Genomic DNA, 12,895 nt, shown 5'->3' with positions numbered 1-12,895 from the left:
ACAAATTTTTACCTCTCCATCCAGCAAAACAGTCAGAAACATCAAACATGTTTTTCTATATTTAAGAACTTCTACTACTTTCGGTGGCGGTGTGTTGAAATAATGCTCCCTATCCTATAGTCATTTGTCAACATGCTGCATTAAATTGAGAGAACACACACACACACGCACACACACACACACACACAAACATGCTATTCGAGGGGGAAATGAGAGAACATTTTGTCTGGGGTTTATTTTTTCAATGTCTGTTTTGTGTTGGACTTTGCACTGTGTGCTGGTTTCTCAACTAATGACCATTTGCAGTTGTATTTACATAAGAAGGGGAGTCTCTTGAATTAAACAACATCACTCTCTCAGCATAGAAAGATAATGTGAAATTATTACACCCATCAGCAGGCTACACCACAATCATGTAGTAAGTACCTCAAGCACTGTACTACTACTACTACTACTACTACTACTGCTGCTGCTGCTGCTGCTATTACTACTAGTACTACTACTACTACTACTACTACTGCTACTACTACTACTACTACTACTACTGCAACTATTACTACTACTACTACTACTACTACTTCTACTACTACTACTAACAATAATAATAATACATGTTAGTAGTATTAGTATTATTAGTATTAGTATTATTAGTATTATTCATCCTATAATAACTGTAATTGTAGGTGGCTTGAAATTCTGGTCAGTATCACATTTTAATCTGAATTTGCTTAGCAGATGGATTGACAGATGCCGCACATACAGAAATGACTCGAAGTGGTCAAGTTATGTCAGAATTGAGTCTTTTGCTTATTTATTATTATTATTATTATTATTTATTTTTTTCAAAAAATAAGGTAGGCCCTATAATCTAATAATTTTCTTATAAATTTATAGTGCACTTATCCACACACAATGCCGTTTTGGCATACCAAGTAGTCCGTAATGAGTTAGTAAGGATGTGTTGTGGGTTTGTCTTCAATTCCAACAGTAAGTTTGTGGTGGTTTTAGACTTACACACCTTTATGTTTCAAAGCTTTATTCAAAGGGCTGATTTTGGCAGCCCCTAGGGAGGTTCTTTTTCAGCACAAACAATCTCATGGTACAGTTGGAACTTTGACATGAAACGTGGCTTGTTTGGGTGTTTATAAACATTCACCTGAAGCTGCTTCTGAGAACAATTGATGACAGTTGTCAATCAAATGGTAGATTTCTTATCTGTTACTTCCTAATGAATTACCAAATCTAACGATCACCAACAAGAAAAGATAGATTGAACAACAGTCCTTGAAGAAGACACCGCTTCTGGAAAGTGAATAAACTTTAAAAAGTGTGGTACCAAGAAAAAATTCCAAGGCACTCAGTCTCCAAGTGAAACAAATTGATTCAAAGCCTTTATTGAATGGGCTAGAACAAGGCAATGAAACAGACTAGTGAGTATTGACAATAGGTCTTCATCAGGGTCATAAAAACAATAGGTGACACACAACATATATATATAATTCATAGACCTAAGCAGTACTTCTTTATCTGTTGTTTGAAAAAACGATAGATACAAGATAAGATATTCTATATTGAACCTTGTGGGGTAATTTTTCCTCTGCATTTGACCCATTCTGGCTACTTGGAAGCAGTGGGCAGCCACAGTGCTGCACCTGGGGACCAACTCCAGTTCTGAGGCCAGTGCCTTGGTCAAGGGAAATGGCAAGAGTATACCTACAGCAACCAGACGTGCATGTCTTTCACAACTATCCATAGATGTGTAGTAGTCAATGTTCAAATAAATTTCGTATTTTAGGTTCTTGCCAGAATAGTAGCTGGTTCTGGTTGGCCCATATTTGAATTTCTTCTAGAGCTGAAACTCTGTTTGGCCAGATATGGTTTTAATGTGTGCATTGCATTCCTGGCATAGCATTCAGATTAGTTCATTATGAATTAATTGGAGTCTGCGATTGTTGTATCCTGTGCTGGTCTTGATTTTTCCCCATGCATAATGGGCCTCATTTACAAAACATGTACAATCTCATTTGATTGTAAACTGCAGTAAGAACGTTTCTGAGAATATTTCGACATTCTTTAATTTTTTTAAATCTGTATTTGTTCATGGCTGTATCCTTATGCAAATCATATGAACAGGATTGTGCATAAAATTTATAAACAGTCAGCATTCATCATCTCACACACCAAGGATATGCACAAAAACAAAGGTCTGCACATGTCTCATAAATCTCATATTGTTTTTTCGTGGGAACATTTTTAATAACAAAAGTAAGCATAATTTTTAAAAAAAAGTCTTGCGAACGAGGCCCAATGACTGCTGACTTATTGGAGTCTGCAGATGGCAGCATTGCACCAACAGTAAAAATGATAACACTGACCCAGCATTTTTTAATGTTTCGTAAAAAGCGGCTACGGAGACTAGGCACCTTATCTGAGAAGGCTAGTTCCCCCTGGTTTTCAACCTAGGTCTGAGTAATCTTTGAGAGCTGTAAGAAAGTAAGTAAACTTATATAGCACTTTTCAAGGACAAGGGCCACAAAGTGCTTCACAAAGTGCAAATAAAAACAGCAAATGTATACACACACATACACACACATCCGTAAAAACAACAGCATAAAACAATTTGGGCATCAATTAAAAGCCTGTCTGAACAAGTCTGTCTGAGTCTTTAGACACTGCTTAAAAGTGTCCACAGTGTTCGCATATCTGATATCAATGGGAAGGCTGTTCCATAACCTAGGCGCCACAGTGGCAAAAGCACGATCACCCTTCGTCTTCCGTTTAGACCGAGGGATAGCCAGCAGTCCTTGGTCCAGCAGTCCTGTAAGGTAATACAAGCTCATATGCTTGGGTATATAAAATCTCAAAATCAAATGTAGATATGATAAAATTGAAGTAATATGTGATCTAGGATTTGCTCTGGTCAGTAGTCTGGAAACAGAACCATCAAAAACAACATTGAGATGATCAGAAATAAAAAATTTCCCCATCACATTAAAATAAAACAAAAAAAACAAACAAGTTCAAACTTTAAGATGGATGTGATTGTAAGTTTGGGCCAGACACCTGCTCCAATAGATTAGAGGATTTGTGAGGCTTAAAAACTCTGAGACATGAACATTTGAGGAAATGTCAATATGGAGAAGAAAATCCCCTGTAATGACTTTATTATGTTTTAGCACAATCAAGAAAAACAGTTCAGTTCTGACATGCAGCCAAGAATTGATTTTAGGGGGGTAATTAACCACACAAATATGTTATGATCAATTGACTTGAAGTTAGCAAATTTTAAAACTCAGAGATTTATCATGAATCCCATTCTCTGAGTCTACTCTGGATGCACAGGTTACTCACACTACTATTTAACCAACCTTGTTTGTTTACACTCAGGGAAATCCCACTCTTTCCACTGGATGTGTGGGCAGTATGATTAGATCAAATGTACGAGAGAGGTACTGTGGTCACAGAGGCAGGACTATTGGTTCCAGCAGTGAATGGGTAAGCCCAGATGAGCAGTTGCAGAGGGGTGAAGTTAATAGTGAAAGAAATTTAACAGCACAAAAGCACATATTAGTAGATAGAAAATGGCTTTTTGATGGAGACAATGGGACATTGATGGGTCTTTGATGACTACTAAGTCAGAGAGGTTAGTATATTAAAGGTCATAGGCAGAAAAACAAGGTCTAAAAGTTAATGTTCGGTCAACAAAAAGAGTCATTAATCTCTGATGTGTTTTTGTGCACCACCCGCCCCATACAAATGACTTTAGTACAGGAACTGAATATCAAGCCAACTCCTGCTTTATAGCAAATATGCAAATCAGGCCCTCAAGGCCAGTATACACAGGCTTTCTTTCATACCTGATAGATAACTGATTAATTTATGCCACTGATTGGCCAGAGATTTAACTCACCTGGTATCCCAGGTTTAATTAAGTAATTCATGTGCACAATTTTAATCACAAGCTCATCCATTCCGGAAACCCCAATCAAATGACGCTCTTGGGTATGACCTCTAATCATATTTAACTGAAAAATGACCACCTTTGGTCTAACCCCAGAAAAGATACATGCTTTTGAAAGATAAAAACTCTGAAATGCCAGACCATTCTGAAAACAGACATATTCTACTTACAGGAGCCAATAAAAACTGGGACTGATACAGCAAAGTGGGCATAAACTTCTCAATTATTTTATTTTGCATCGGCTTTATTTCGTTTTGTCCATTGAACTGCAGTTCTATGGAGTTCTCACTGTTTTGATGTGTCCTATGACCTATATTTAAATGAATTTTTCTCTATTGGAATACATGAAGATGTCAAATTTTCAATGGTATATTTAGACTTTTGGACATTTGGATTTTGGACCACAGAAACAACAGTTCACTTCCAATTTCTGCAAATTTGCTTAGCAGACGTCCTTAACCCATCATGCTTGCAATTCCATATGTGCTTTCTGCAAACAGTTCATGCTGCTGGGTCTTGTTGAGCAATAGCATGTTGGTCAAGGATACTGCTGCAGAGTTCCTTTTGCCATTTGAAACCGTGGACCTCAGGTACAAGCTCCTATAGAAATGCATTTACTACTTAACGTTTTTCAAACATAACTGACCAATCTGCAGTGTTGACCTAATTAATGGATGCTGACACATTTTCATCATTCCACTTTTTATAGATGCAAACACAGATCACAGGTTACCATTGCAAACATGCATACATATGACAAATAAATAAGTGCATTCATTCATTTTTAATAGAAATAAAATATGGAGATGCACATATAGTGGTGATACCTCAGTAGACTAACGAGCTAAAGTTTTGGTGAAGTGCATTGGTTAATAATGACAGTTTCCACTTAGTTCCATGGGACTCAAGAGCGTTGTTATCTTCCTGGGTTGCCAGAGTTCACTTTGGATGGATGCGTGGTTGAAACAGGCAAAGCACTGCATGTTTTTTTAAGCAAGAGCACACAATTGTGTGACAATTGTGACAATTGTGTCAACAACTTTAATATGAATGAGAAAATGGTACTGTTATAATGATAATTAATGTTATGATGATGATGATGGTGATGGTGATGAGGATGGCAGTGACTATTCTTATTCTTCTTCTTGTTCTTTTTATTATCCATCCATTATCTATACCTGCTTATCCGAGACAGGGTCATGGAGGTTCTGGAGCCTATCACAGTGTGCATTGAGCAAGAGGCAGGAATACACCCTGGACAGGTCGCCAATATATCGCATTATTATTATGATTATGATGATGATGATGATGATTAATAATAATAATAATAATAATAATAATAATAATAATAATAATAATTTTGTTACAGTATTATTATTGAATTATGAATGCATTATTAGTATCAACAATATTAATATCAGTATTGATTATGATAAAAAACATTCTGCACTCATATTTTGTTTATTTGTCCATTATTGGCATCTTAATTTTGTAAAGGACAGTTTGTTTCAAAAAAAAAAGTCTTCGCAACTGCCAAATGTGTATATCTTGAGTCACCAATCTGCTTCTGCCATCTGTGCAGGAATAGCAATATGGCTACAGCTGAGGCAAGTGTACTCTTCTGCCTGCAAGCCAGTGGCTATTTCACACCCTGCAGGTCACACAGTACAACAGGGGAGCTAGTGCAGCTCAAAAGACATGAATCTCTCAATGCTGACTTTTAGTCTGTGGGCATCAGGGGGACATAGTTGAAATATATCACTGATATATCACTCATGTTCAGCAGGCCCCAGGCTGTACATGTGATGAATGGCTGGGTCAAGTAACCCACTCTGAAGGATCAGCTCTGATAGGCACACTTAGTGAATGAGGGGTCATTTTGGGCACGTGCCAAATTCAAGCCCCGTGACCATGATACGCCTCCCCCACAAATTTTGATCCAGCCCACATATCAATCCAGATAATCAATAAAATTTGGCACGGGAAATAGAGTGGACAGCACACTATGCAGCACTGGCAAAGGGAAGGGGATAGCCTTCGCTGTTAGAGGGGAAAAATCAGTAAAGGTCCTATAGATAAAAATGATCCTTTAAACTTGTTGTACCCGTATGAGAAATTTTGTGCTTGCATCATAAAATACACAATTTCAGTCAAGATCTCATATTTGCTCCACTATAATACAGATATTGTAATATATGTGCAATTCAGCATTGTCCATATGTAGGACATGGTATGAGGAAATGGATAGAATTCACTAGAAACATTTTATTTATACAAGTTTTGCGGTATAAATCCTGTAAATACATGGATGCAATTATCCAGAATATACTGAAAATAGATTGTTTACATTTTACAGTTAAATACAGATATAATACATATATTACACTGCACCATATGTGGATAGTTATTTCAAAACAGAGGATGAACCGGACAATTATATTTACAAATTACCATATGTACATTTAGTGAAAGTCTAAACCCAGATTATGATTTAAATAATACTCATATAAATATAAAATATATAAATATGTATTTATGAGTTGTGAGTTGTGAAGCCTTCAGTCTTCAGACTCAATCACAATTAAAAAGTCACCAGTCACTGCATAACATCACAATTACAATGTAGACCCTTTGCTCTTAAGCAGGTGCTGTTATATGCCCTGTCTTACTGTAAATCAGTAATCTGCCAGGTTTGTTGTCTTGTTTGTGAATATAATACATTTTCCCCACCCCGGTGCTATACTCCCATATTACAAAATCTTTCAGACAACATGAATACCCTCTGCCCCCACCGCTTGCTTATCCCTAACAGCTGAACCCTTTTGTCCTTTTATTTTCCAGACCTATGTACAGCACATCAAACAACATCAAATATTTGATTAACATTTTCTCCCCAAAACTGGCTGCCTCTGCATTTGGATGGGGTCTTCTCTTTCCCTTGCCGGTGATTGGCCACGCCTCCTTACCCATGTCCTAGTCTGAGTCCTCATTGCTAGAGTAGGAGCTGTCGTAGCACTCCGCAGTGTAGGGGAACTTGTGGATGCTGGGGTTCAGTTTGGGCACCCAGGCGCGTGGAACCAGGAAGGTGGCCAGGTTGAACAAATCAACAAAAACCTTGTACCGGTCACTAAAAACAAACAAGCAGAACACCGGTAAACCTCTTATGAGACATCTGTTTCCGCTGAGGACAAACATGCACATGCATTACATGACTAATCTACAGCTTGTGCAATTTAGGCTGAGTCATTTCATTCCATGGCTATTCTAGTGAATAGCTTCGCCCAGTTACAAGTGTTGCGAACAAAGAACTGCAATTAGCGTGTCAAACAAGGCCACAAGTTACCAGTTAACCATTATGTGGTGAATGATATTTGTACAGAGTAGAGAAAAAATCATATAGTAAATACTACATCATGATACCTGATAATATGAAAAAATTTACAGAAGATTTGTGGTACAGATAAATATATATATAGACATATATTTTACAGTATATATCACCAGAGAAAGTCCAGCATACCTGACTGTGGAGCGCAGATAGTGATAACCAGATGAACCACCAGTTCCAGCTTTGCTGCCAATCATTCGATGCACCATGCAAACGTGATTGTCTGGAACAGAAAAATTCAATTTTGTCCCAACACTTCTTAGCTCTTTGGCGACAGGGGCAAGATGGGGGAATCACGAGAACAGGGTTGGGGTCAATTCCATTACAGTTCAGGAAATTGAAATCTATTAAAAAATAAGGCATTGTGGGTATTTTTCAAACAGTTAATGTTCTGATTTGACCGCATTGCAATGAAACGAACTCCAGACTTGCACAGGAGTACGTGTATCACATAATGTCAATTGATCTGAGGCTTACATCTCCACTTCGTCATGAGGGTGTCAATATCCATGAGGGAACTCAGGAGCTGAAATGGGACCTGGAACCGGGGCTCCTCTCTGAGGTACAAGACAAGATGGGTGTGAAACTGGGTCCACTTTCAGTTCAGGATGAAAAACAGCATGTAAACAAATAAAAATCAGACCTACCTGTAGAAGTAAATCATCAGCGCTCCTTGCAAAGCCTTGTACGAGAGCCTCCTTTCACCTGTGGGATGATTGTTATTCAAACTGTCATTCATTTTTTATTTTTAAAAAAATGATGATGGAATAAGTTGTGTGCAGTCAGGTCCATAAGTATTTGGACAGTGACACAATTTTCATCATTTTGGCTCTGTACGCCACCACAATGGATTTGATATGAAACAATCAAGATGCGATTTAAGTGTAGACTCTCAGCTTTAATTTAAGGGTCTTGTCAAAAATATTGTATGAACAATGTAGGAATGACAACCATTTTTATACATAGCTATAGGATAATGAGCAGTTCCTTCTCTTCACCATACCCTTCACTTCCCTTCATTCTGGTACAAATTGACCTTTGTCTCATCTGTCCATAGGATGTTGTTCCATTACTGTACAACATTTTTAGATGTTTTTTTGGCAAACTCTAATCTGGTCTTCCTGTTTTTGAGGCTTACCAATGATTTACATCCTGTGGTAAACCCTCTGTATTTACTCTGGTGAAGACTTCTCTTGATTGTTGACTTTGACACAGATATGCCTACCTCCTGGAGGGTGTTCTTGATCTGGCCAACTGTTGTGAAGGGGTTTTTCTTCACCAGGGAAAGTAGTCTTCTGTTATCCGTGATCTTCCGGGCCTTTTGGTGTTCCTGAGCTCACCAGTGCGTTCTTTCTTTTTAAGAATGTACCAAATAGTTGATTTGGCCACACCTAATGTTTTTGCTATCTCTCTGATGGGTTTTTTGTTTTTTTCAGCCCAATGATGGCTTGTTTCACCGACAGTGACAGCTCTTTGGAGTTCATATTGAGAGTTAACAGCATCAGATTCCAAATGCAAATGCCACACTTGAAATCAATTCTAGACCTTTTATCTGCTTACTTGTAAATTAAATAATGAGGGAATAACACACGTCTGGCCATGGAACAGCTGAGCAGCCAATTGTTCAATAAGGGGGGGGCCACATATAAAAAGTGCTGTCCTACACCGTTCACCCGATTTGGATGTAAATATCTTCAAATTAAAGCTGAAGGCCTGCACTTTGAGCTCATATTCATTGTTTAATTTCAACTCCAATATGCTGCGGTAGACAGCTAAAATAACAATAACTTTGTCAATGTCCAAATATTTATAGTCCTGACTGTATATGTTACAGACAGTATCTGTACAGTAGTGATATTACACTTATCTTTTGTCATTTCGTTGGCTTATATGTTAGCCATTGTTGATTCACTGCATCTATAGATTAATATTTACTGGTGCAATTTTGGTAAGGTATCAGGGTGCAGCCATGGCCAACCTCACATGCAAACTCACAATTTACTGGTAAATTACAGACCCCTGACCACAGTGCCACTGAATAACAATAGCAATAACAACAATAACAACAACAACAACAACAATAATAATAATAATAATAATAATAATAATAATAATAATAATGATAATACTAATCATCATCATCATCATCACTGATGAACTAATTTCTGTTTCTGCCTTGTTTAACCTGCCCTCATATTGTGACCATATGGGTATCAGACTATTGACTTGACTGCTGAGGAGATGCTCACCTTTGCTTAAGAGATGATCGTGCCGTTTTTCATCAAACAGGGATGCAAAAACCTCTTTTTGCTTATTTAGATCATCCATCATATCTTGCTTTGTCTCAGACTCTGGTTTTTGCTGTCAACAATCCCAGGTTTACAGCTCATTAATTTGCAGTTCGTACTGTATTATTGAACAATCATGTAAAAAAGGATGTAATTAAGGAGTAATACATCTGCATTGATTTGTATGACACAAAACAGTACGTACCTCAATTTTCTCTGTTTCAATCATAAATCCTGCTTCAATATTTTCTTTCAGTTTACCCCAGAAGTTGAAACCATCTGTTTCAAGTCCAGGAGTTCTCTCCAGCCATTTCTGGAATACAAAAATATGAATAAAGTGAATGTCTTAGATATGTCTAAGTAAGTTGCATAATTTTAATAACTTGAATAAAATACACTGGATCTGCTGAGTGACAAAATATTGTCATTTATGTCTTTTATCCTTCTTTTCTTTTTGCCAAAATTACACAACCATTTTTGCTGCTAAATTGTCTTTTATACTGTATATCAGATAGGCATGTTCTGGAAACTTCTTGAAAGAGGTTAATAATAGAAAACAAATCAAAGTACTCTCAAAACTGAAAGTTCTTTGTTGTACACAGGCAATATACCTTTATGCATTCAAACAGTTCGACTACATTTTTCATTCTTATAGAACAGAACGTCAAACTGGTCCTAGAGTGATGCATCTTTTCAATCAGACAGTTTAGGCTTTGGAAACAAGAAGCATTGACTTTTGCCAATCGGTGACTTTACTCGGTCACCTAAGTGCAGAATACTAGCAGACACTTGAGCTACCACAGGTATAGCACAGAAACCGGAGGGAGGGTATCTGATTGGACACTCCAGTGGGTTAGCAGTAAAGGAGATGAGTCTAGCGGAAGAGGAGTACCTCCACCAGCTGCAGTAGAGTCGGCTCCTTCTCAGACCTCAGAAGGATCTCATTCTCATCGCCCCGGAAGTTATCCCTGTAATGTTTGCGATTGTAGGGAACCCTCAGACTGTCTGCAACCCCCAATTTGTTCTCCAGCAGGCGAAACTGAAGGCTCTGGAACCCGGAGGCCGGGGTAAGGTAACTTCTGTCCAATCACAACATGTAGGCTCCATCAAAACAGTGCCACAACCACCACATCATAGTCATTTCTGCTGAAAAGACACAGTCTAACGTCAACTCTGACAGAACATTTTTACTCAGGTATAACACATTTGGTCCCTACTGGACTTCTAAAAACCCTACAGTAGAGTTGATTTAACACTGATAATTTGTCCATGTAATTTCTTTTACTTCACTTTCATAAAGTCTATTTTCCAGACACTGTTAACCTCACAATTACTATTCAACATGTACATGTGGTTCTACTTTGAAATATACTGTATTTAGGATACCCTTTTTAAAGTTACTATTTAGTTTATGAGGCCCAGGTCCAGTCTGGTGCTAGTGTTGCCAAATCTGCTTATAATATATGATTTTAGGCTGTTTTTTTGTTTTTTTTTGAAGTTGCTTGAAATAATTTTCACGCACATGTTTAACAAAGAAGGTGCTGGGCACAGATAAAGTAAGATAAAGTAAGTGGAATAGTACCTCAATTTAATATTCAAACTTTCAAGTGCCAACAATTTCCAATTTGAGGCCTGATAAGCCTTTGCCTGAAATTGGCACTTTAACTAGACATGTTAATACTCATATATGGAATTCCATAAGACTTTACCTGAAGTCAAAAAAGTCCAATGCAGACATGGTCTCAAGGACTGCAAACTGCTCAACAAGGAGCCTGAAGATCATGGTGATTCTGTGGATTCTGCTCACCACTTTGAGCATGTTTCTTTCATCTCGAACCTGAAGGGACATTATTAGCTATTTCTTGATCTTTAGCTTTTGCTACTTTTGTTTTTCAGGAAAAAAAATACACTTTTCAGAAACAACACAAATAAGAACCCTCCTATAGTAAAACTCTTTTAGTATAGGATGGTTAAAAGGTAAGAGTTTTATGAAAATTCTTAGAACATATTTATTATAATGATCTGAAATAAGGTTGAACCTGAAATATTATTATTTGCATGTAATATTTGCAGAGCAAATTTGACATAGTTTAGGGTACTTACTTGTTCATTTCTGAAAATGTCTCTCACTGAATCCAGTTCCCACAATATCTGCTTAAACCACAGTTCATAAGCTGAAATAAATAAAAAAAATATTCTTTATAGAACCTATAGGCATGAATCTATGTTACACACATATAACCACAGACACACACACACAAATGTACTAATATTTTCAATATAACATCATACATAGACATTTCTAGGGTCCCATAGCCCACAGAAAAAAAATTATACATTTCTTTGAATTTTACAAGTGTGCACTTGAAGTACACATGGGCCCTTGTACTATTGTAAACCAATGATTGGATCATGGTGGCATCTGACTTACCTTGATGGGTGACAATGAACAAGTGTTCATCGTGAATCTTGTCTCCCTTCAACTCACTCTGGAGTACCTGCGCGCTCATCACCTTGTCCAACTGTAGATAAAAGTGGTTTGCTTTCATCTCCATACTCAATCTCAGAACCATTCCTCATTTCCTGTGTGCATCAAAAGCTGCTACTGAGCTACAATGTTGCCAAGCAAAGAACACTGAATTCTTCACAGATCACTATGGCCTTTGTGTGACAGGCATTGATATCTTAGCTAACTGCTGTGAAATTCTTCTGGCTGTTAGTGCTGAAATAAAAAGTATTTACTTGTAGGTACTCGCCGTAGATAATGCCTCCTTTACTGGCCTTGTTGATTCCCCTCTGCGATTCATCCTCATCTTCCTTCAGAAGGAGCATGTTTTTGAACAATCTGTATTTTACAGCAAAAAATCAGACATGTCAAACCAGAATGCATAAAGCTTAATAGGATGTCAAATTGCTCTTACCCTAAAGAGTATGCAATATGGCGAATTATGTTTCACTTTACAATTGTGTGCGTAATCATCTGAAGCAAAGCTACATCCTACATAATGCCATTTTCAGGAAGTGATACGTACTTATGCTTCTGTCCAAGAAAGGGACATCCACTCATAGCTCAAATAATTTACTGCTACTGTATCAGACTGTGGTTTTTCACTGCTGTGCTTGTATGGTGACTGACGTATTTGCTGAATGCTAATTATTTAAAGGTTCCCTCATCCAATCAAATACTGTTTCATGGCCCAGCCTCCATCCGTGTGGCTAAATTCAGTGTAATGTGCTGTATGTGTACCTTTCTCTAGA

General features: G+C 37.5%; 1 protein-coding gene and 1 long non-coding RNA gene across 3 annotated transcripts; one reads left to right on the top strand and one right to left on the bottom strand.

The window, feature by feature from the left end:
• Window positions 1–332: 332 nt before the first annotated feature.
• Window positions 333–10,522, top strand: LOC135254829 (uncharacterized). Its single transcript, XR_010329971.1, has 3 exons — window positions 333–418; window positions 9,894–9,997; window positions 10,420–10,522. It is a non-coding gene; the product is annotated as an uncharacterized LOC135254829 (long non-coding RNA).
• Window positions 6,212–12,895, bottom strand: LOC135254828 (tryptophan 2,3-dioxygenase B-like). Of its 2 annotated transcripts, none has more exons than XM_064335356.1 (12): window positions 12,670–12,895; window positions 12,380–12,482; window positions 12,069–12,159; window positions 11,741–11,811; window positions 11,347–11,474; window positions 10,530–10,716; window positions 9,843–9,950; window positions 9,599–9,710; window positions 7,997–8,054; window positions 7,827–7,906; window positions 7,482–7,572; window positions 6,212–7,088 (listed from the first exon to the last, which is right to left on the bottom strand). In XM_064335356.1, the coding sequence occupies exons 1-12, from the start codon at window positions 12,702–12,704 to the stop codon at window positions 6,935–6,937; spliced, it is 1,218 nt and encodes a 405-aa protein (XP_064191426.1). In that variant the 5' UTR covers window positions 12,705–12,895; the 3' UTR covers window positions 6,212–6,934. The 2 variants fall into 2 exon arrangements, with proteins under 2 accessions (XP_064191426.1, XP_064191427.1); XM_064335357.1 differs by having other exon boundaries at window positions 10,530–10,713.

This window comes from Anguilla rostrata, chromosome 5 (genome assembly GCF_018555375.3).
Source record: "Anguilla rostrata isolate EN2019 chromosome 5, ASM1855537v3, whole genome shotgun sequence".
In the NCBI taxonomy this organism is placed as follows: domain Eukaryota; kingdom Metazoa; phylum Chordata; class Actinopteri; order Anguilliformes; family Anguillidae; genus Anguilla; species Anguilla rostrata.
This window is presented reverse-complemented; position numbering and strand designations above follow the sequence as displayed.

What these genes read in the sequence shown, in the direction of transcription:
- LOC135254828 (XM_064335356.1), bottom strand. Translation starts at nt 12,704, where the DNA reads ATGAGTGGATGTCCCTTTCTTGGACAGAAGCATAA. An exon ending in ACATTTTCAGAAATGAACAA is followed by an intron (nt 11,475 to 11,740) that starts GTAAGTACCCTA and finishes ATGTCCCTTCAG; the next exon opens with GTTCGAGATGAAAGAAACAT. An exon ending in CTGATGATTTACTTCTACAG is followed by an intron (nt 7,907 to 7,996) that starts GTAGGTCTGATT and finishes CTTGTACCTCAG; the next exon opens with AGAGGAGCCCCGGTTCCAGG.